This window comes from Cupressus sempervirens, chromosome 7 (genome assembly GCF_028749045.1).
Source record: "Cupressus sempervirens isolate cs-2001-9-10 chromosome 7, ASM2874904v1, whole genome shotgun sequence".
NCBI classification, from domain to species: domain Eukaryota; kingdom Viridiplantae; phylum Streptophyta; class Pinopsida; order Cupressales; family Cupressaceae; genus Cupressus; species Cupressus sempervirens.
Window position 1 is genome coordinate 929,434,188 of NC_143124.1, and position 20,923 is coordinate 929,455,110.

At 37.7% G+C, this 20,923-nt stretch overlaps 1 protein-coding gene across 1 annotated transcript in view; it reads right to left on the bottom strand.

The window, feature by feature from the left end:
• Positions 1-20,923, bottom strand: part of LOC149550611 (SNARE-interacting protein KEULE-like) — a 242,278-nt gene that overhangs the window by 122,720 nt on the left and 98,635 nt on the right. The window contains exons 10-14 of the mRNA XM_089793601.1: positions 16,028-16,222; positions 15,822-15,905; positions 15,309-15,404; positions 15,136-15,212; positions 5,419-5,515 (exon numbers count right to left, since the gene is read on the bottom strand). Coding sequence (XP_089649727.1) covers positions 5,419-5,515; positions 15,136-15,212; positions 15,309-15,404; positions 15,822-15,905; positions 16,028-16,222 — 549 coding nt within the window. The remainder of the gene's footprint in view (positions 1-5,418; positions 5,516-15,135; positions 15,213-15,308; positions 15,405-15,821; positions 15,906-16,027; positions 16,223-20,923) is intronic.

The following is a 20,923-nucleotide window of genomic DNA, read 5'->3' on the forward strand; positions in this document are numbered from 1 at the left end:
CTTTAATTAGTTACTTTAATTAACTAATATGAGGCTATTTGTGGTTCTGATTGATTTAGTATATCTCAGACCCATTTTTATTTTAATTGTTTCTGTAGGTGTTGCCATCGACTAAATTTCTAAACCCTCAAGAGTTCCTCCAAAGGGTATTTAAGCAATGCATGTAGGTAGTAATTGTCATGCGTTTTGGATTATTTCTTTGTACTGTGAATTCTTGTTGGAGTTTAGTATTGTTCACCATTTCGGAAGTGAAAGATCTTCCCTATTTGGTTTTCTTCGGTTTCGGTGGGATTCAATCCTCAGCCTATTCCGTCTGTGTATTACTTTGCTTTGGATTTGGCACATCTGGAGCATCATCTTTGTATGCAATTATATTTCATGATTGGAATGACAACTATATGGTATATGCGAGTATTAATTTTTCATTCAGTGTTTAGTGCATGATTGGCGTTATCATTATTAATTAGTACTTCTTATTGTTATTTCACTCTTCACATAGCCTACACACCTCCATTCCTCTTCACTGTGCTCTTCATTGCCACGGGACCATACAACTACTCCTATCACTCTCATTTCCACCGTACACTTCATCCCTGCTATCGTACAGCCCCTCCAACTCACTCCCTTCACTGCTCAAGACTCCCCTGTACATCATCCAAACACCATACGAACACTTGCAAATCTCGTACGGCCTCCTTGACCTTCACCATACAGTCTCCTGATATCACTATATGGCTTCCTTGGCCTTCATCGTACGGCCTCCTAAGACCACCGTATGACTTCCTACATTCTCTAGACTTATCGCTATACGGCCTTGCCCCCAATGTATCTCTACCATACAAACAATAAGAGGTCATCTGCGACTATCATGTGCCAAACATCGACACTATACAACATACTCATATCAGACAATACGCTAACAAAGTGCCCTCCAAATAAAACATTCCAGTGGTATCAGAGCGATTGCCTTTGGATCGAAATCCCCTTCGGGAAGTAATTGCCTTCGAGTCGAGATCCCCTTTGAGAAGTCCTTGCCTTCGGGCCGAGATTGTCTTCAAATCGAGATTGCCTCCGGATAGAGAACCCCCTTCAGGTCAAGATTGCCTCTGGATAGAGACCCCCTTCAAGACGAAAATCCCTTCGGGCTGATATTACATTTGGGTCAAGATTGCCTTCAAACCAAGTTCGCCTTCAGAATATTATAGTGGTATCAGAGCCTAGTTACCTTGCCAGTCTGCTCGGATGATTGAGAGATTTTGGTATTTGGATCACACTACGGCACCAAACAATGATGGAGAGTGGTGGTTGAAGGCACTACAAAAGATTGGTAAAGAGCTCAACAAAGGTGTTGATCTTCCATTAGATATATTGGAAATATGTTTGTGCAAGGTGAACCAATTACTTTCAAAATTTATACAAAGAAGCCTCTCGCTGATTTAGGATGCCTTAAGTCAACTTAGGCTTTTGAGACACCATAACAAGGAAAAAAGGTTGGCAATTGCAGCATGTCTCAGTGAGGTCTTGAGAATTTCGGCTCCTAAAGTACCGTATGATGATAGCACCATGATAGAGATATTGCATTTGATAGTTGACAGCTTTCAGAGTTGATGATTTCAGTAGTGACCGTTTTGGTCGAAGATTTATGATATTGGAGAATTGTACAAATGTCAAAGTAACCTCCTCCTAGATCTCGAATTGCAAAATTTGGTCCATGATATGTTTCATCACTTCTTGGTCACCATCAAGGAAGATCATGATACTAAGATTTTAGTTGTTGTGGAGAGTCTTATGATTTCATGCATTGAAGAGATGGATGAAATATCCCAACCCATCACATCTATGTTGAAGAGATCAAGGTCATACAGACAGAGCTTTGATCATTAGGTGATGCGCGAGTAATGACATGTTCCACATTGTGTCCTGATGACAAGGTTCAATGCACATAAAGTAAGCCGAAGATGTACGGAAGCTATAAGTGATTTACAAAGAGCAATACAGAGACAAAGTACATGGAAAGCAGTTTTTGGTGATTGTATTATATCTTCTAGCAAAGATATAATTTGGTGATGGACAATTAGAAAGTGATCAAGGACAGTCTGATGGTGACGTCAGAAATTGCACAAGCCTTAGTGTCGCACATGTGAGAAGTTGTATATACTGTGAGTTGATAGTGCTATTGTAATGAATTAATTAATTATCTTAATATAATTAATTCAGAAAGCCTCAAGGCCAACTCAAGGACTTATTTTGAAGATACGATATCAAGAAAGATGTTTTCCTTGTTTGTAAGGAGTGTGTGATCAAGTATTGAATGCGAAGTAATCAAGGAAGTGCGAAAAGGAGCAGAGTGTTTACTGAATGCAAGTAAGCGGTCCAAGGGATTATTGGATGCGAAGTTTGTGCTCTGGTATTGAGATCAGAAGGAGCAGAGCTCTGGTTGATAGGACAGAGAAAGAGGAAGGAGCAGTACAATACAATTCTATTCTCTGTAAGGAATAATACATAAATCATTTGGACAGTGGGTCCACTAGTCTTGCCCCTGAAGTTGTTTGGACAGTGGGGTCCATCTATCTTCTACAACTCCTAACAAGGTTGGCACAGCTACTAACAGGGATGGAATCTCCTAATAGGGAATCAAAGTCTCCTAACAGGGACTAATATGTACTGAATGTTTTCATAGACTCCTAACAAGGTCCATCCTCTAATAAGGAATATTTATATTAGTACATCATCTTGTGGGTACCATCCCCACCGGGGTTTTCCCTCTAATCAAGGTTTTCCCTAGTTAACATATCTGGTGTTATTGTGCATGAGTATCTTGTTGTGGTTTCTAATTATATTGTTCACATGGTTAACTTTTATTAAGGTTGATAATTGTGACAATAGTTTGATAACTGATTCACCCCCCCACTTAGTTATATTGGCGGACTACATATTCTAACAGAGAGAGTACCAACCGTTCAGCAAACTACAGACCCCTCGACAACAACCCTTTGACAACACTAATAAATACTAATTAACCCAACAACAAATGTTTGCCTATGTAATAAGCGATATAAATATAAACAACAAAAATCTCTCAATACATGGGTTAAACTTTATTATTTTTGCTCTCTATGTCTCTATGCTATGGAAATGCCCTTAAATTTTTTATTTTAAAAAAATTGTTTCTCTTTCCTAAAACAATTTTTGTTTATTTTTTAAATCCAATTTTTTCATCAAACCTTGGATGAACTTTTGATTTGCCGATTTTTCCTCAAACATTTTTTTAGCTGCTATGAAAGTTTAACTTAACACCCAAAAATTAAAAAACATTTGACCAAGCTCGGGACTCTCCAAACCACATTGTTCAAGCAGTCAGAGATTAATAAACTCTCAAGTAATCAAGACATAGAAAGATTATCCAACACTAGCTTTCTTACTTTCTCTCTACTAGGTTGCATGTCACCTTGTCCAACTGCAAGGATTATTCTTGTCTTGTACACAAAGCTTGAAAGGAATTTATGTCATTTTCAGTCTGCTTTAAAATACAATCAGTGTGAACACATTTTCATTGAGATCAACAACCTCGCGGTAGCTGCTAACAGCCCATCACAAGCACATCCACTATCCCCCATCACAAAAACAAAAGCACCCCATTGTTGCTGATAAAGAAACACATGCTATAACAGTATGAACAAGACCTACACTAACTCAAACCATTAAAACAGGGATTCGGAATGATGGAATTCTATACGTTGTTAAAATTTCCATAATAAAAGAGAGAAGAAAAGATAATTTTGAGATCTACCAGGTGAGTGTATGACGATAATATCTCTAAATGGGGAATCTACTTCACCATCTATATTTAAAGGAAAAAGCAGATAAATTTATTAATGTCCAACAAAAGACCAACAAGGGTCTAAGGGACTGAAAGTTTAAAAACAAGGGAAACCACCCACAGCAGGGACACCAAACAGTGCCTCTCAAAGATAGAGCGCAAGGCAATGCAGGTCAATGTAACGAAAAAAGCTGATAAGGACAATCTCATAGAAGACAGTGAAACCTCCCTTGGATCTCATAGTAGATGGGACAATAAAAGATGAAATGAATCTTTGTTTTTGTCTTTGCCAAGGTACACGCACAACAAGTATGGTCCTCTGTATCAATGTGATGATTAGTTTGGCATCTAAGCTGGTGGGATCCAACTCTGCAGGAACCAAGAGAGATATGAAGAGCATGGCACCAACACCAGGTCAAATATGCAGGAGACATGATAATCCCATCACGGATATCTAAGAAGTGTTCGGCATAAAAGGCCATCCACGGATGTAGAAGAATTTGTTATTTATTTTGACTGTTATGGACTGATAAATGATAATTCCTTCCACCTAGTATCGACTTGGCCAAAATGGCCCAACCAAAGATTGCAATGTCTTTTGAATTTTCAATTACTTAAAGCTATTTAATTTTCTACTCTATGACATTGTGACATCCAACAAGCACAATTCCCAAATTATCACAAACTGGTGCAAATATTTGGGATGATGATTGTAAGGTGCAGATCTATAATAGAGGATTGTGATTGTTATATAAATTTGCATATGAAAAGCAGATCAGGCAACAAATTACCATCAAAAGACTAGCAACAACTATTCCTCAAATCAAGAATTACAAACAAGAATTGGAAATCTTACAGAACGACAAAATGGTATGTCACTGTCACAAACAATTGAGGTTAAGCAGAATAATAAACCACAATAGGGGTCAATCAGGGCAGTGGTCTACCCTGTTCTCACTACAACCATGGTGCGTTGTAGTGTGTCGTGAGCTGTTTCACAGCAAAATTAACATTGCACTTAAATCTAGATATTTTACTTCAAGATGTGAATCTTGCATAATAAATTTCACTACTCCCTCCTTGATGACAACAATTAACTCGTGATTTTTATTCAAAAATTTGTTCAATTAATCAGGAGTGTCGATTGACAATGCTGAACTGGACAATGTTGATGAGAAGACTATGATAAGAAGTACCAGTCTTTAGAGTCTTCCAGAATCGATTTGTTTTGACTTTTAACTATTTCAGTCTATGTATGGTACAAATCTTAACCGGTTGTATAGTAAACTTGTGAGTGATGAAATCAAACTCAAATAATCATGATCTTAACATGACTGCAAAATGCGACTTTGCATCTAAATCCCAATTATATATTAGAATTTTTCAGAATCACACAAATATTTTTAAAATATGTTAATATTGATTCCCTGAATCCTCATTTGGACTCCTGCCATACCAAATCCACATGCCTCCATTACCCTATTGTATTCACTGATATGTCTTTCTTACTGATATTTAACATAATTTATAATGTGAATTTTCAAAACAAAAAAGGAAAAGATACAAAAAATAAACATAAGATGTAGAAGATTACTAACATCAACATGAAGACTAAGTTTATCGAGTTGGTCATTGTATTGTGGCAAAGCTTGAACCATCCTCTGCATATCCCTAGTTGACAGCTCCCCGCCATCTCTTCATCAACAAAAGCATGATTTCCCAGAGAAATTTGTTAGTAAAGCATTTTCAAAAAATAAATGTTTATGCATGCAAAAACAACATGCTTTTTAATCAAAACCTTGAAGTAGAATTTGAAACCATTTACTAATCCAATCAGTGCTTTCAACATTATGGCTTGGAAGCTATTCTATGAAAAGGAAAGTAAAACTGTACATTAAATGCACTTGGGACAGCTACAGAATATAATAACTATATAATCTAAATATTGCCTATGCAGAAAACTCTACACAGCATCAAGGCAATGGTTCTTACACACACAATTTCACACATAAAAATTGCCAAAATGTGATTTGAGCATTTCTATTGATGAATGAAAAGAACAAAACAGAATAGACTCAAAAAATATGAGAGACACAAAAAGTAAACTGATGATTTATGTTTTATGAAGATTGATTAAGTCAAGCTCTTCTTGTAACCCACTACATTTACTGCATTCAATAATTAGATACTTTTGTAGATATACAGTAAACATAAACAACTGCATTTGTTATTAGAAGATGAAGTAACACAGTGATATATATCTCAATGTTCTTTCTGATACCTCCAATCAGGGAGTTAAATCCCTCTCTATTCACAAATATAACATCAACTTCCATATCAGATAATTGATATGATATTGGTTAAAATAATAATCACATCAAGCATAGAAGGATGTAATTGATACAAATATATCTATGTAAGTACACACAAGTCAGGCAGCAGTTGATGTTGTCATCAATCATACAAGAAAATTGGAACACGACAAAGATATATAAATCAATCACCAACAAATGATAAATATCAATATCAATGAATATTATGATTTAGTCATTTATTAAGAAATCAATCTAACATAAATCTATTGATTAAATCACGACATTGAGTAAAGACATGTGATTAAGTCTCAATGCTAACAAATCAATTAAAAGATGAAGAGTCATGTTTGTTAATTATTGTTAGTTGTACAGCTGTTATTTCTGACCCGGAAATCGCAGTAGTATTTATGGGTAGCTTGGACAGTTGTTCGTCCTTATCTATGAATAGCAGTAGTATTTATGGGTGGTTTGGACAGCTGTTTGTCCACTTGCCAAGAATTAGTAAATGGTTATTATTTACTAATTTTAGTGATTCCCTTTTGGACACCTTGCAACCAATTCTATTATTGGCTGTCGAGACAGCCGTTGGTTTGATTTAATCTCGGTCGTTGGTTTACCAATGAGAGTAGTATAAAAGGGGGTCTAGGGGGCATTTGGAAAACAAGCGAGAAGTTTTGGAGAAACGTTTGCAGTGTTAGCAAATAGTCTTGCAGTGTTAGCAAGGGCGCAGTGTTAGCGTGGGGATAGCAGCGAAGAATATCAGCGGGAGAAATTAGGAGGTTGTCGGAGTTCTGCCAGTGAGAGGCAAGGAATTTTGTATCTCTTGATTTGCTGAAGTTTAATATAATTCCTCATCTGTAGAACTGGTTTTCCCTTAGGGGTTTTCCCAAGGACAATTTGCCCGAAAATATTGTGTTCATTGTGTTGCGCATTTCTTTCCGTATTTTATAAGTGAAGTTGCAGTTGTGTTATTTTTCGATATTAGCTGGGAATTTGTTTTCAGCAGTTTAATAATCGTTTATGATAGGAGATTAATAATCAGTGACTGCAATAGTTTGATTTTTCACATGGTATCAAAGCATTGTTAAGGGTAGAAGAGTTTTTCCCTAGGAAAGAAATTTTGATCTCTTTATATTTATTATTGCTTTAAACCCTTGAGATGGCTTCAGCTGGTTTGAGAGATCAGGATAGATTGGATGGTGCCTAAAATTTTGGTGTCTGGAAGGCCAGAATTTCTTTATTATTGGAAGAGAATGGTATCAAGGATTATGCTACCAGTGGTGTACCTGTACCAACGGATGCAACACAGCTTGCAGCATATAGGAAGGACGATGCCAAAGCGAGGAGGATTATCCTTGATAGTGTTAAGGATCATATTGTTCCACATATCTCGGAGCCAGATACAGCAAAGAAGATGTGGGACGCCATTCTAAATCTGTACCAAAATGCTACCACCAACAGGAAGTTGATTCTCAGAGAGAAGCTAAAGAATACCCGGATGAATCAGGGAGAAGACGTCACAAGTTACCTCACCAGGATCAGACTTGTCAAGGATGAGTTAGCAGCTGTTGGAGATAGCCCTAGTGATGATGAGCTAGTGAGAATAGCCCTAAATGGGTTTACTAAACAATGGAATGTCTTTGTTCAAGTTGTCAGTGGACAAGATACTTTACCGAGTTGGGATCGACTATGGACTGATTTCACTCAGGAGGAGTTTAGACGAAGTCTTGTCTATGGGGCCAACAAGAGTCAGAAAAATGAGGTGGAACAAGAAAACGTTGCCCTAGCGAGTAAAGGGAAAGCAAAGAAGGGATCTAGCAAAGGATCAAATTCACAAAGTGAAAAGAAGAAGAAGGACCTTTCTAAGGTCAAGTGCTTTGGATGTCACAAGTTTGGCCACTATGTCAGTGATTGCCCAGAGAGGAAGAAGGGTAAGAAGCAGGTGGCAGCTTCAGCAAGTGCAGAAGAACTCTCCAGTAGAATGGAAGATGAGTTTGCACTCATAGCTTGTATGTTTAGCTCAACCTCACAGTGTGTTTGGTATATAGATAGTGGGGCGTCTTTTCATATGACAGGAGTTAGAGAGTACTTCTCGAGTTACAAGGAGGAGGACACCAACATCCAGATTTCTATGGGAAACTTGTCCAAACTCAACCCTGTTGGGAAAGGGACTGTTCAATTTCAGAGGGAGAATGGAAAGATAATTCCACTTCATGATGTGTTATATGTGCCAGGCTTAGGTATGAATTTGATTTCTATATCTGTTCTTCAGGATAGGGGGTATAATGTACTCTTTAGTCTTTAGAGGGACACATGTGTTGATTAAGCACAAGGATTGGAAATCACCCATAACTATTGGAGTTAGGAGTGGTTGCCTTTATAGATTGCAGTTTGATACTCCTAAGGCACTTATGAGCAACAGTAATACTAGAGATCTTGGAGAGCTATGGCATAGGAGGATGGGTCATATTCATCATGGAGCACTTAGATTGCTTCATGAGACCGTGACAGGTGTTCCAGAGGTGAGCACAGAGCATGACGATGTATGTAAGGGATGTGTGTTGGGGAAGTTTGCGAAAGCATCTTTTCCAAGGAGTGACACCAAATCTAAGGGTGTTCTTGATCTAGTACATTCAGATGTTTGTGGACCAATGTCGACGAAATCTCTCAGAGGATATGGGTACTATGTCACTTTTATTGATGATTTCTCTAGAAAGACCTGGATATACTTCTTGAAGACTAAGGATGAGATTTTCAGTCGATTCCAAGAGTTCAAGGCTCTTGTGCAGAACTCGACAGGAAAGAAGATAAAGGTTCTTCGGTCAGACAATGGAGGCGAGTATAAAGGAAATGTCTTCCAGGAGTTCTGCACCAGAGAAGGAATCAAGAGAGAATGGACTGTTCCTTACAATCCATAGCAGAATGGAGTTGCTGAGAGGAAGAACCGTTCTATATCAAAGGCAGCAAGAGCTATGCTACATGACCAGGACATGCCCCGTTACTTATGGGCAAAGGCGTGTAATACAGCAGTCTACATTCAGAATAGAGTTCCACACAAGGTGCTAGGGAAGATGACACTAGAGGAGGCTTTCACAGGGAAGAAGCCAGATGTTAGTCACTTCAGAATATTCGGGAGTTTGGCATATTGTCATATTCCTGGAGATACACGTACAAAGTTAGATCAAACTGCAGAGATGGGGTACTTTGTTGGGTACAATGAGACCTCAAAGGCATATAGGATTTTCATTCCGGGGACTAAAAGAATTATTGTCAGACGGGATGTCAAGTTCATGGAGGACAAGGCATTCAAGAGATCCAGAGATTTGCCAGCAGATGATCAGAGTGAGCAGCCAACAGAAGCTCCAAGACCAAGTCTAGGGCAGCAAAGCTCAAGTACAGTTACCAGTACGAGTGTAGACTCAGTTAGTGAAGATTCACAGAGTATGGAGCAACAGGTGCAACAGGAAATGCATCTAGAAGACTTAGAGGTTAACATTTCATCCTCTACAGTTGGCAGCAGGAACCATGTGGTTCTAGATACACAAAGGGATACTCAGGAGTTTGTAGGAGCTCCTAGGAAGAGTACTAGACAGCGAAGACAACCAGCCAAGTTCAATGACTATGTGGCATTAGTTAGTCAGTTGGTAGATAGTCAGCCTTCTAGCTATTAGGAAGCTGCAGAACATCAGGTATGGCGAGATGCTATGGTTGAGGAATATTCTTCAATAATGCAGAATGATGTGTGGGAGGTAGTACCTAGACCAACAGATAGGGCTGTAGTTGGATCACGCTGGATCTATAAGATAAAGCACGGTGCAGATGGTAGCATCGAGAAATACAAGGCTAGGTTCGTGGCAAAGGGGTTCTCTCAGAAGGAGGGAATAGACTATGAGGAGACATTTGCTCCAGTTGCCAGGTATACTTCTATACGAGCTGTAATCTCACTTGCAGCACAGATGGGATGGCAAATCCATCAAATGGATGTCAAGACAGCATTCCTTAATGGTGAGTTGAAGGAGGAGGTATACATAGAACAACCAGAAGGCTTTGTAGCACACAGCAAAGAGACCCACGTGTGCAGATTGAAGAAAGCATTATACGGACTCAAGCAGGCTCCTAGAGCGTGGTATGAGCGCATTGATACATAATTGCAAAAAATGGGCTTTGTGAAGAGTGAAGCAGATGCTAACCTCTACTACTTGATGGTTAGGAGTGAGATTCTCATTCTTGTTCTTTATGTGGACGACCTATTTCTTACAGGTTCACTAGGGCTCATAGTGGATTGCAAGAGGAACCTTGCAGAAGAGTTCGAGATGAAGGATTTAGGACTTATGCACTACTTTCTAGGCATGGAAGTGTGGCAGACAGATGGGGAGATTTTCCTTGGTCAAGGGAAATATTGCATTGAAATCTTGAAGAAATTTGGGATGGAGGATTGCAAAGCCATGTCTACACCCATGATCACGAATTGGAGGAAGGTAGATACATCTAAGGAGAAAGATGTAGATCCCACTTTATATAGACAGTTGATTGGTTCGCTTATGTATTTGGTCAATACTAGGCCAGATATAGCATTTGCAGTAAACTCTCTTAGTCAGTTTATGGTCGAACCAAAGAGAATGCATTGGATAGCGGCTAAGCATGTGCTACGTTACTTGCGTGGTACAGTCGAGTATGGGATCAGATATGTTCGAGGTGAAGGTATCAGGTTCATAGGCTATACTGATGCAGACTGGGCAGAAAGTACAACGGACAAAAGGAGCACTTCAGGGTGTTGTTTCAGCTTGGGATCAGGAGTTGTATCTTGGTTCAGCAGGAAGCAGAAGTCTGTGGCTCTAAGTTCAGCAAAAGCAGAATACATAGCAGCTAGCATGGCGACATGTGAAGCTATATGGCTTCGGAAGTTGTTAGTAGCCTTGTTTGGTCAGAAGGTTGAGACTACTGTGATACATTGTGACAATCAGAGTTGCATCAAGTTGTCTGAGAATCCAATGTTTCATGATAGGACTAAACATATAGATATCAGATATCACTTCATCAAAGATTGTGTACAAAGGGGAGTTGTTCAGCTACAGTACATACCTACAGAGGAGTGGGTAGCAAACATTCTGACTAAGGCATTGGGGAAGGCAAAATTTATCTTCTTCAGAGATAAGTTAGGTGTCTTGCAGAACAGCTTCCTTGCTAAGAGGGAGTGTTAATTATTGTTAGTTGGACAGCTGTTATTTCTGACCCGGAAATAGCAGTAGTATTTATGGGTAACTTGGACAGCTGTTCGTCCTTATCTATCAATAGCAGTAGTATTTATGGGTGGTTTGGACAGCTGTTTGTTCACTTGCCAAGAATTAGTAAATGGTTATTATTTACTAATTTTAGTGATTCCCTTTTGGACACCTTGCAACCAATTCTATTATTGGCTGTCGAGTTGTCTTAATCGCAGCCGTTGGTTTGATTTAATCTCAGTCATTGGTTTACCAATGAGAGTAGTATAAAAGGGGGTCTAGGGGGCATTTGGAGAACAAGCGAGAAGTTTTGGAGAAACGTTTGCAGTGTTAGCAAACAGTCTTGCAATGTTAGCAAGGGCACAGTGTTAGCGTGGGGATAGCAGTGAGGAATATCAGCGGGAGAAATCAGGAGGTTGTTGGAGTTCTGCCAGTGAGAGGCAAGGAATTTTGTATCTCTTGATTTGCTGAAGTTTAATATAATTCCTCATCTGTAGAACTGGTTTTCCCTTAGGGGTTTTTCCAGGGACAATTTGTCCGAAAATATTGTGTTCATTGTGTTGCGCATTTCTTTCCGTATTTTATAAGTGAAGTTGCAGTTGTGTTATTTTTCAATATTAGCTGGGAATTTGTTTTCAGCAGTTTAATAATCGTTTATGATAGGAGATTAATAATCAGTGACTGCAATAGTTTGATTTTTCACAATGTTGGTCAGCAATTAGAAGAAGAATGATTAAGATCAATTATCATTATGAGGACGTGTGATCTCTTGGAAAGAGACGGGCATATCTAAAAGCTGAAACCATTCAATGGTGAAAGATATATATAGCCACTGAAGACCACCATTTCAACCATCGTTCAGAATCTTTTTCTCTCTTATCCATCATCAGATCTGCTCATCAAGCATAAGCCTTTTTGACCTGTCTCAGTTGCATAGTTCAAAAGAGAATATCAGAGACAGCACCATTGTTGCAAGCACATATTGCCAAGATCACACACAACATATTGTCGTTGCAGCACAGTTCGAAAACTTGGTGAGTTTTAAAAAACTTGCCAAGTTTTTCTGCTCGACAAGTTTTTCCCAAAAAAAATCGCAACTCGGCGAGTTTTTCAGATGTTTTAAAAAACTCGCCAAGTTTTTCTACTCGGCAAGTTTTTCCCAGAAAAAATCACAACTCGGCGAGTTTTTCAGAAAAACTCTTTCTTTTGAATAAAAAAAATTTCTTTGGTTAAAAAGTTAAAACAAAAGGCAAAAGGCAAAAAGCCTATATATAGAGATAACTATAGTATACTAGTAGAGCTAGGAAGAGGAAGATGTGATTGTAATAATGTATTTACTTCTAGTTTGACACAAACTATTTACTATTTTGCTTCCCACCATCAGCATCCCGCATAAGAATGCGATTTTGTACCTACTTTGCATTTATACATATCTAAACACTACTTGTTTCTTTTGTGCTCTTTAATTAACTCAATGGTGCATCTTCTCATTAAATTTTACCAAAAAATATATTTTTAATTAAATTTAAGCTGTTTTTAAGGTTCAGTAGTTTTTCTCGGAGTTTTTTTATAAACTGGCCAAATTTTTCCCACATATTTTTTTTGGGCCTTGGCGACTTTTTGCCGAGTGAGAGCTTTCCAACTATGGGTGCAAGACTGTAGATTCATATCTGAAATAGCAACATATTGCTATAATTGATATTATTGTCATCTACATTATGTATATTTCATGATTGAAAACAGAGACAGTAATTGCATTACTATATGCAATTGTAGCAACATTGGCAGGTTTGTAAACTTGGATCAGAAATAGCATTCATCATTGTCCGTGATAGGAAGCTAGTATAGCACATTCTCCATTGTCAAATCCGAGAAAATTAATTTCTTTAGTATTGAACATCAAAGTCAACTTGCATATTTATTATCAGATAAAGCAGTGATTCATGTCTGATCTACATATTGTTCTTTGAATAATATTATCATTTTCCATATATCTATCTTAACATTCATAAGCAGAAATGCAGAGTAATAACTGAATACTTGAAGTCATATCTGAAATAGCAACATATTGCTATAATCGATTATATTGTCATCTACATTATGTATATTTCATGATTGAAAACAGAGACAGTAATTGCATTACTATATGCAATTGTAGCAGCATTGGCAGGTTTGTAAACTTGGATCAGAAATAGCATTCATCATTGTCCGTGATAGGAGGCTAGTATAGGAAGCTAGTATAGCACATTCTCCATTGTCAAATCTGAGAAAATTAATTTCTTTAGTATTGAACATCAAGGTCAACTTGCATATTTATTAACAGATAAAGCAGTGATTCATATCTGATCTACATATTGTTCTTTGAATAATATTATCATTTTCCATACATCTGTCTTAACATTCATAAGCAGAAATGCAGAGTAATAACTGAATACTTGAAGGAAAGATGTCTCTTGTGATTTAGATTGCAAGGTAATTGTCCCTATTTCCTGAGATGGCCAAAAAGGGGACATTACTGTCCCAAGTTGAGTCACCCTTGCCTAGTCTGAGTTTCAATTCTATGGTTTGAACTTTGAACAATCAAAGAGTTTTCTTTTTCTTATGTTATCTTCTTTCTCCAAATCTTTTTCTCTTCCTTCTCACTCTCTAGGGGATTTTGCAAAATTACTTCAACAAATTTTTGCAATATGACAAACTGTTAAGAAACTATTCCTCGAGGTTGAGAGATGCCAATTCTAGTCCTCCTTTTCCAAATGTCAATTATGTTAATAATATCCAACCAATAAAAATGAGAGATACAAGAGTCACACATTCTACACCAATGCTAGTAAAACATGATTTCAATTCTAACATCCTTTCAGCCTGCCCAATTTACAGCCACTTGGAAGAGTTGCCATTAAAACAAAAATACCTTTCCAAAATTATCATTTGAATCAGAAAATGCATAAATGAAACACATTTCATTGTGGATCCATGTTTTTGTCAAATGACAATTATTGTTGCAAGAAATACATGCACTAACTTGAATCTTATACCTTGATCTCATCATATATTTGTCCTCAATAATTAGTAAACTGGAGCCAAATGAACCCAATGCATTTCTATTCTTGTCTTCTCATTCTTCTATTTTTATTTTTCTACTCTAGAACTAGTATTTAAAGGAATCAAAAACACATTTAACATTTTCAGCTTTACCAAATAATTTGTCTCATAACATCTCAGAAATAAACTTAATTTAAAATACACAATAAAACCACAAAAACCACATGGATTAGCTCTTCATTATGTAAAAATAAACTTGATGGTAGCTTCAGCTTAGTATTAACTATATTTTGCTTCCACTGATTTACCCTCTGACATATTTATTCAACCTGCACAATTGATCGTGACTTTCTAATCCTAATGTCAAAGTCTTTCCTCTTTGTCTATTATACCATTGTTCAATGTATAAAAAATCTATCTTCTATTTGTTAGGAAGCAAATTAGAAATGACTACTAAATTAGGAGCATTAAATTATCAGGAAAAATATTATTAAGAACAAAATATTTTCTCCCTCATCTTGAAACAAACTTTAAACTAACCCCAAACAAAGCAAAGTGAAATAAATAAATAAATCTACTAGGGCCAGAAATTTTGTTTCCATCAATTCAAACTACTATTAAATAATTGAAAGCTAACTCAGACAACAAAAAACTGTTGTTTAGTTTCCATCATTCTCAACCACCATTGAAGTTTCAATAAATTATATATTCTGACCAAGGACTATCATTAACACACCTTAAACCAAGACGAATTTGTGCAGCTTTGTTCTTTGAACCGAATTGAGACATCTTTTCGTGCAGGTTCAAGCTTGCCTATTGAGAAAATAATCATATGAGATCAACAGTCTATCACATGAACCATGGCAGAACAACTCAGGAAAAATTACCACAAAAACAATTAAATCTGACCTCTGCAAAATGCAGATCTCGCAATTCAAACCAGACTGGATCATGCTCATCTAAAAGAACTTCTTTCCTTTCTTTCTTTCCTATCTGTGTAGTCATCTGTCTAAAAGCAAAATTGTTACTCACCTCAAAAAATAATGCAAGTAGAGTAACCCCTAAAGTTATGTGAACATATTTCATTTGTCTAACTTGAATCTTCCTAGGCTAGAAAACTACAATATATTGGCACTTAAAACACAAAAATTTAATAGATTATTAGCACAGAAAAAAGTGGGATTCTAAGTTAATTTTTTAAAGGAATAACTTTCTTGGCATGCAAAAAAGACCGAATGTCAATGATGTGTTGCATGCTCCCACATCAGATTTTGAGAATTTTCCATGTCCAGTCCTTTTATCATATTCATTCACTCTAGGCGAGGCATATAAACATTCATGAGGATAGAAAGAATGAGAAAAGTTACAGCATAGAAAACACATAAACAAGCATTAAACAAAAAGTTTATGAAAGATTACCACCTCATACACATGCTTGTTGCCCTCCATATTCAGTAAATCATGGCACATGGCATCATATGTCCATTCATGTATCACCGGAGCAATCTGTCTCATGAAGAGTTCAACATTTCAAGTAAAAATACTAAATAAAAATACAACTGAAACGGTCTGTGCAAATTATGAAAAAGTCGAGTATAAATTATTCTAAAAAGGAAACGAAAACAAACTTGATCAATGGATCGGTCAACAATGAGTAGATCGCAGGTTTCCGCCTGTGGGTAGTTGGGAATAGAAGATTTATACTTGATAAGACAATTCCAGAGTGCCGCTGCGAGTTTTGTTGGAACTAAATCTCGAAAGGTGGTGGCAGTTGTGGCATCCATAGCTGATCTGGCAGCACGAAATCTGACGAGTGGAAACTCCTAATATATTGTTAATGAATAAGCAGAAAAGAGAACTAGTTAGAATAATCCTTGCATGCTTCAGACCTTATAACAACTACTGCCTGATTATAACACAGACTTATGTACACCATGTGTAAAGCATACTGATGAAAATGCTGATTCTGAAGACTATTAGGCCCAGAATCAATTTGCAATCACCAAAACAAGTCATTAATTTGGGATTTTTATTTATTGAATATCAATTTATGATGATGTGTCCCAAGAAACATGAACAAAAATCAGCCAGTTTCTAGCAAAAATGCATTGGATCAAGATCCAACAACATTCAACTATTTGTGGCCATTAACACTTTGCCATTAGAAATCTTATATGCCAAATATTAGATTTTATTTAGACATATCAGCCAAATAAAATAGAGTGCCGTTCCTACATATTACACCAAACTCAAAAATTAACTTTGCAAAGTGGATGCAATACCAATACTGAATTACTGAGAATAAGCAAGGCTGCAGCTAAAATCAGGAAACACCATTTTGATCGTTTTCAAAGGGATAGCTAATCAACCTACAAAATAATTTATCCTGGTAATATATCCTTTTTTTATCTCTAAAATCAATCACCAAACCTCTGCTAATTCTTTGCTCTGAAAATAGAGTGCTGACCCAATATATTACGCTAAACAAAAAAATTAACTTTGCAAGTGAATGTGGTATTAATATTGAATCACTGAGAATAAGCAAGGCTGCTAAAATCAGGAAATCACCTTTATGATCATTTTCAAAGGGATAGCTGCTCAACCTACAGTATAATTTATCCTGGTAACATATCCATTTTTAATTTCTATATCAACTGCCAAACCTCCGCAAATTTCTTTATTCTGAAAAATTGTCTTCCATAGGAGACATCACAAATTCTCTGTTTTCTTTTATCTTCCAAATGTGAATCCAAATTGAATCCACCCTTAGAATGAGTTAAGCTCCTTGTCAATCTGCTGAATATTTCTGTCCTCAAAAATCCAGCTTATCGCAAATCATCATATGAATTCATGCCTTACTACAGCCTGTCAACATCCTTATAAAGACCTCCAGCCACTGTCTAGAAAATTAGACCACGTTGACTATTTGCAACTGCTGAAGATCTTGATTTTAAAAAGTGACTAATTTATTATTTTATTATTTTTCATTATTTATAAGTCATCCTTTTGAGATAATATTAATTTGGGCTATTATGAGGTAACTAGTAAATACTTGCTTGTTATTAACAAAGAACGAGAGGTCAATTTATACAAAAGAATGATCGTAAATAATACAAACATTCTATTCTAGAGAAAACAAAAAAAGAAAGCAAACTAAAGCGTAAGATATTTACAAGATAACCATTAACTAATAATAGACGACTTATCTATTATTGTCATACCCTCCCTTAATGGTTAATATATCGAACATACCAAGTTGTCCTCTGAATTTGACAAACTTATCAAGACCAAGAGGCTTGGTGAGAATGTCTGCAATCTAATGAGGTAGAAACATACTACAGATCTATAGTCTCATCTTCAACCAGCTGTCGTATGTAATGACAATGAACATCCACATGCTTGGTTCGTTCATGGAAGACTGGATTCCATGCTAACTTGATCACGCCTTCGTTATCAACAAATAGAGTAGTCGGTCCTGTTGGTGACATCTGCATATCCCCAAGCATTCGACGAAGCCAAACAGCTTCACATCCTACCTTAACAGTCCCTCTGTATTCAACCTCTGTAGAAGAGAGAGAAATTGCCTGCTGCTTCTTGCTAGTCCATGCGACTACACCAAATCCCAAACTGAACACATATCCAAATGTTGACTTTTTATCATCAACAGAGCCTGGCCAATCTGAATTTGTGAACCCACTGAGTTTAGGATTAGAACTTTGAGAGTACAGAAGTCCATAATCTGAAGTGCCCTTCACATAACGAAGCACACGCTTTGCTGCCATCCAATGATCAGACTTAGGAGTTGTCATAAAGTGTGAAATATAGCTAACTGTGAAGCTAATATCAAGCCTAGTAGCAAAGAGGTAGATGAGGATGCCTACTAGTTGCCTGTATGTAGTATCATCAATGGAAGGAGAATCAGACTTTGCTGATAACTTGAGACCTTTCTCCATAGGTGTAGATGCAGGTTTGCAATCCTACATTTGGAATTTGTATAACAGGGCCCTGGCATATTTGTACTGAGAGATGAATATACCAGAAGATTGTTGCCAAACTTCAACACCTAAGCAATAATGCATGAGCCCAAGGTCAATCATATCAAAAGACTGGCATAAGTTCTGTTTGATTCCCTGAATCAAAGATGTCGAACTACCAGTGATGATCAAATCATCCACATAGATAACCAGAAAAATGATGTCACTATCAGTAGTCTTGATGTACAGATTTGAGTCTAAAGAACTCCTCTTGAAGCCTTGATTACTGAGGTACTTATCAATCTTGATGTACCATGCCCGAGGGGCCTGCTTCAAGCCATAGAGAGCTTTTACCAATCTGAGAACCTGCTAGTCTTTACCAGCAACCTTGAAACCAGGAGGCTACGTCATGTAGACCTCTTCACAGAGATCACCATTCAGGAAAGCACTCTTTACGTCCATCTAATTGACCTTCCAGCCAAACTGTGCTGCCATGGCTAGGAATAATCTGATGGTGCTCATCTTTGCAGTAGGAGCAAATGTCTCCTCATAATCAATGCCCTGACGTTGAGAAAAGCCCTTAGCCACTAAACGAGCTTTGTACTTATCCAAAGTACCATCTGATTTGTATTTGATTTTGTAGACCCATTTGTAGCCAATGAGTTTCTTCCCTGGTGGAAGATCAAAAAGGACCCAAGTGTTGTTCTTTAGCAAGCTCTGGTGTTCAGATGTCATGGCCTGTTACCACTCTGGGATTCCTTTAGCCTCGAAATATGTTTGAGGTTCAAACACACTGTGAATGTTGGCCATAAGAGAAAAGTTAACAGAATCTGTAGTTTTGCTCTTTTTCTGAGCAATTCTCCCATCAATGAGCTCATCATCACAAAGATCAGCAAGTGTCTTAGCCCACCACTTAGGCCGGATAGGAGAATGACCAACAGTAGTACTAGGAGATGCTTGATCAATAGGATTCTCATCAGCAGAAGCTGGATCAAACTCAGGTGAAGCATCTACAAAGCGAGGAGATCTTGCAGGAGAAGCCAGAGGTGTCTGTGCAGGTATCACTACAATAACTGGAGCTACAGGAGCTACTGAAGCCCTCCCATCAGGTGGACATAATGGAGGCCGAACTCCCAAATCATGAGCCTACATAGGCTGGTCTACTAGATGAGGAACAGGAGAAACAGCCATGAATGGTCCTCACTGCTCATCAAAGACTACATCACCGCTATATATGAGACGAGATGTCTCAACATCAATAAGGCGGTAGGCTTTGTGAAGACTGCTATATCCAGCAAGCATCAGTTTCTGACTCTTGACATCCAACTTGGTGCGTGAAGCATCAGGGATCCAAATAAAAGCAAGAGAGCCAAAAACCTTCAGGTGACTGATTCTGGGCTTGCGACCTGACGAGGCCTCTTCCGGAGTTTTACCTTTGACCACCACTGTAGGTGATCGGTTCAACAGATAAACTGCAGTGTTAACTGCTTCTGCCCAAAACTGCTTCGGAACATGTCTGTGTTCGAGCATGGAACGAGCCATCTCGATGATTGTCCTGTTCCAACGTTCAACTACATTGTTCTATTGTGGCGTTTGGGGTGTGATTAACTGGTGTTTGATGCCATGTGTATTCAAGAAGCTGGAGAAAGGATTAGAACAAAATTCCCCCCCATTGTCTAATCTAAGAGTAATAATAGATTTCCCAAACTCTTTTTCAACTAAGGGTTTAAACTTCTGAAATACAGTAAATGCATCTTATTTCTTTTTAAGGAAATACACCCACATTTTTCTACTGAAATCATCTACCAACAACAGAAAATACCTAGACCCAAGAACAAAAGGAGTGGTCATAGGGCCGCTGATATCGGCATGAACAAGCTGAAGTATCTAAGAAGCTCGCCAAGAATCGCCACTACAGAAAGGTGTGCGATGTTGCTTCCCAGCCTGACATGCATCACAAACTCCAAGGTGTTGAGTCTGAATCTCTGGCAAACCAAGAACAAGCTCATCCCGAGCAAGCTGTGAGAGATAATGCACATTTAAGTGCCCATATCGCTAATGCCAAAGTGTGTTGACAGAAGATCACCGAGCAGCCATAGCTAAGTCCTGAGAATCACCAGAATCAATAAGTCTAAAAAGACCATGATCCTCAAGAACCATTGCAACAATAGACTTAGTCGTCCGATCAATGATGGTGCACTGATGTGAACTAAAAGTGACTGCCAAGCGTGGAGAATGTCACAGCAGCTAACTAACTGTGAGTTGATTTAGTTTCATCCCTGGAATGTAGTACACATCAAGAAATATGAGATTCCTCCCAATAGACTGAATCTGAATGTTGCTTTTACCGATAACCATGTACTCTTCTCCGCCACCAAATATAACAGAATCTGAATAAGGCTGGTAGTCAGTAAACCAGTCTCTGCAGTGAGTGAAATGTCAAGAGGCACCTGAATCAATGTACCAGGCAAACAACTTCACATGATCTACAGCTCTTTTAGCCATAAAGGCGTAAAAGGAAAATTTTGCCTGCTCAGTGTGCTCTGCACT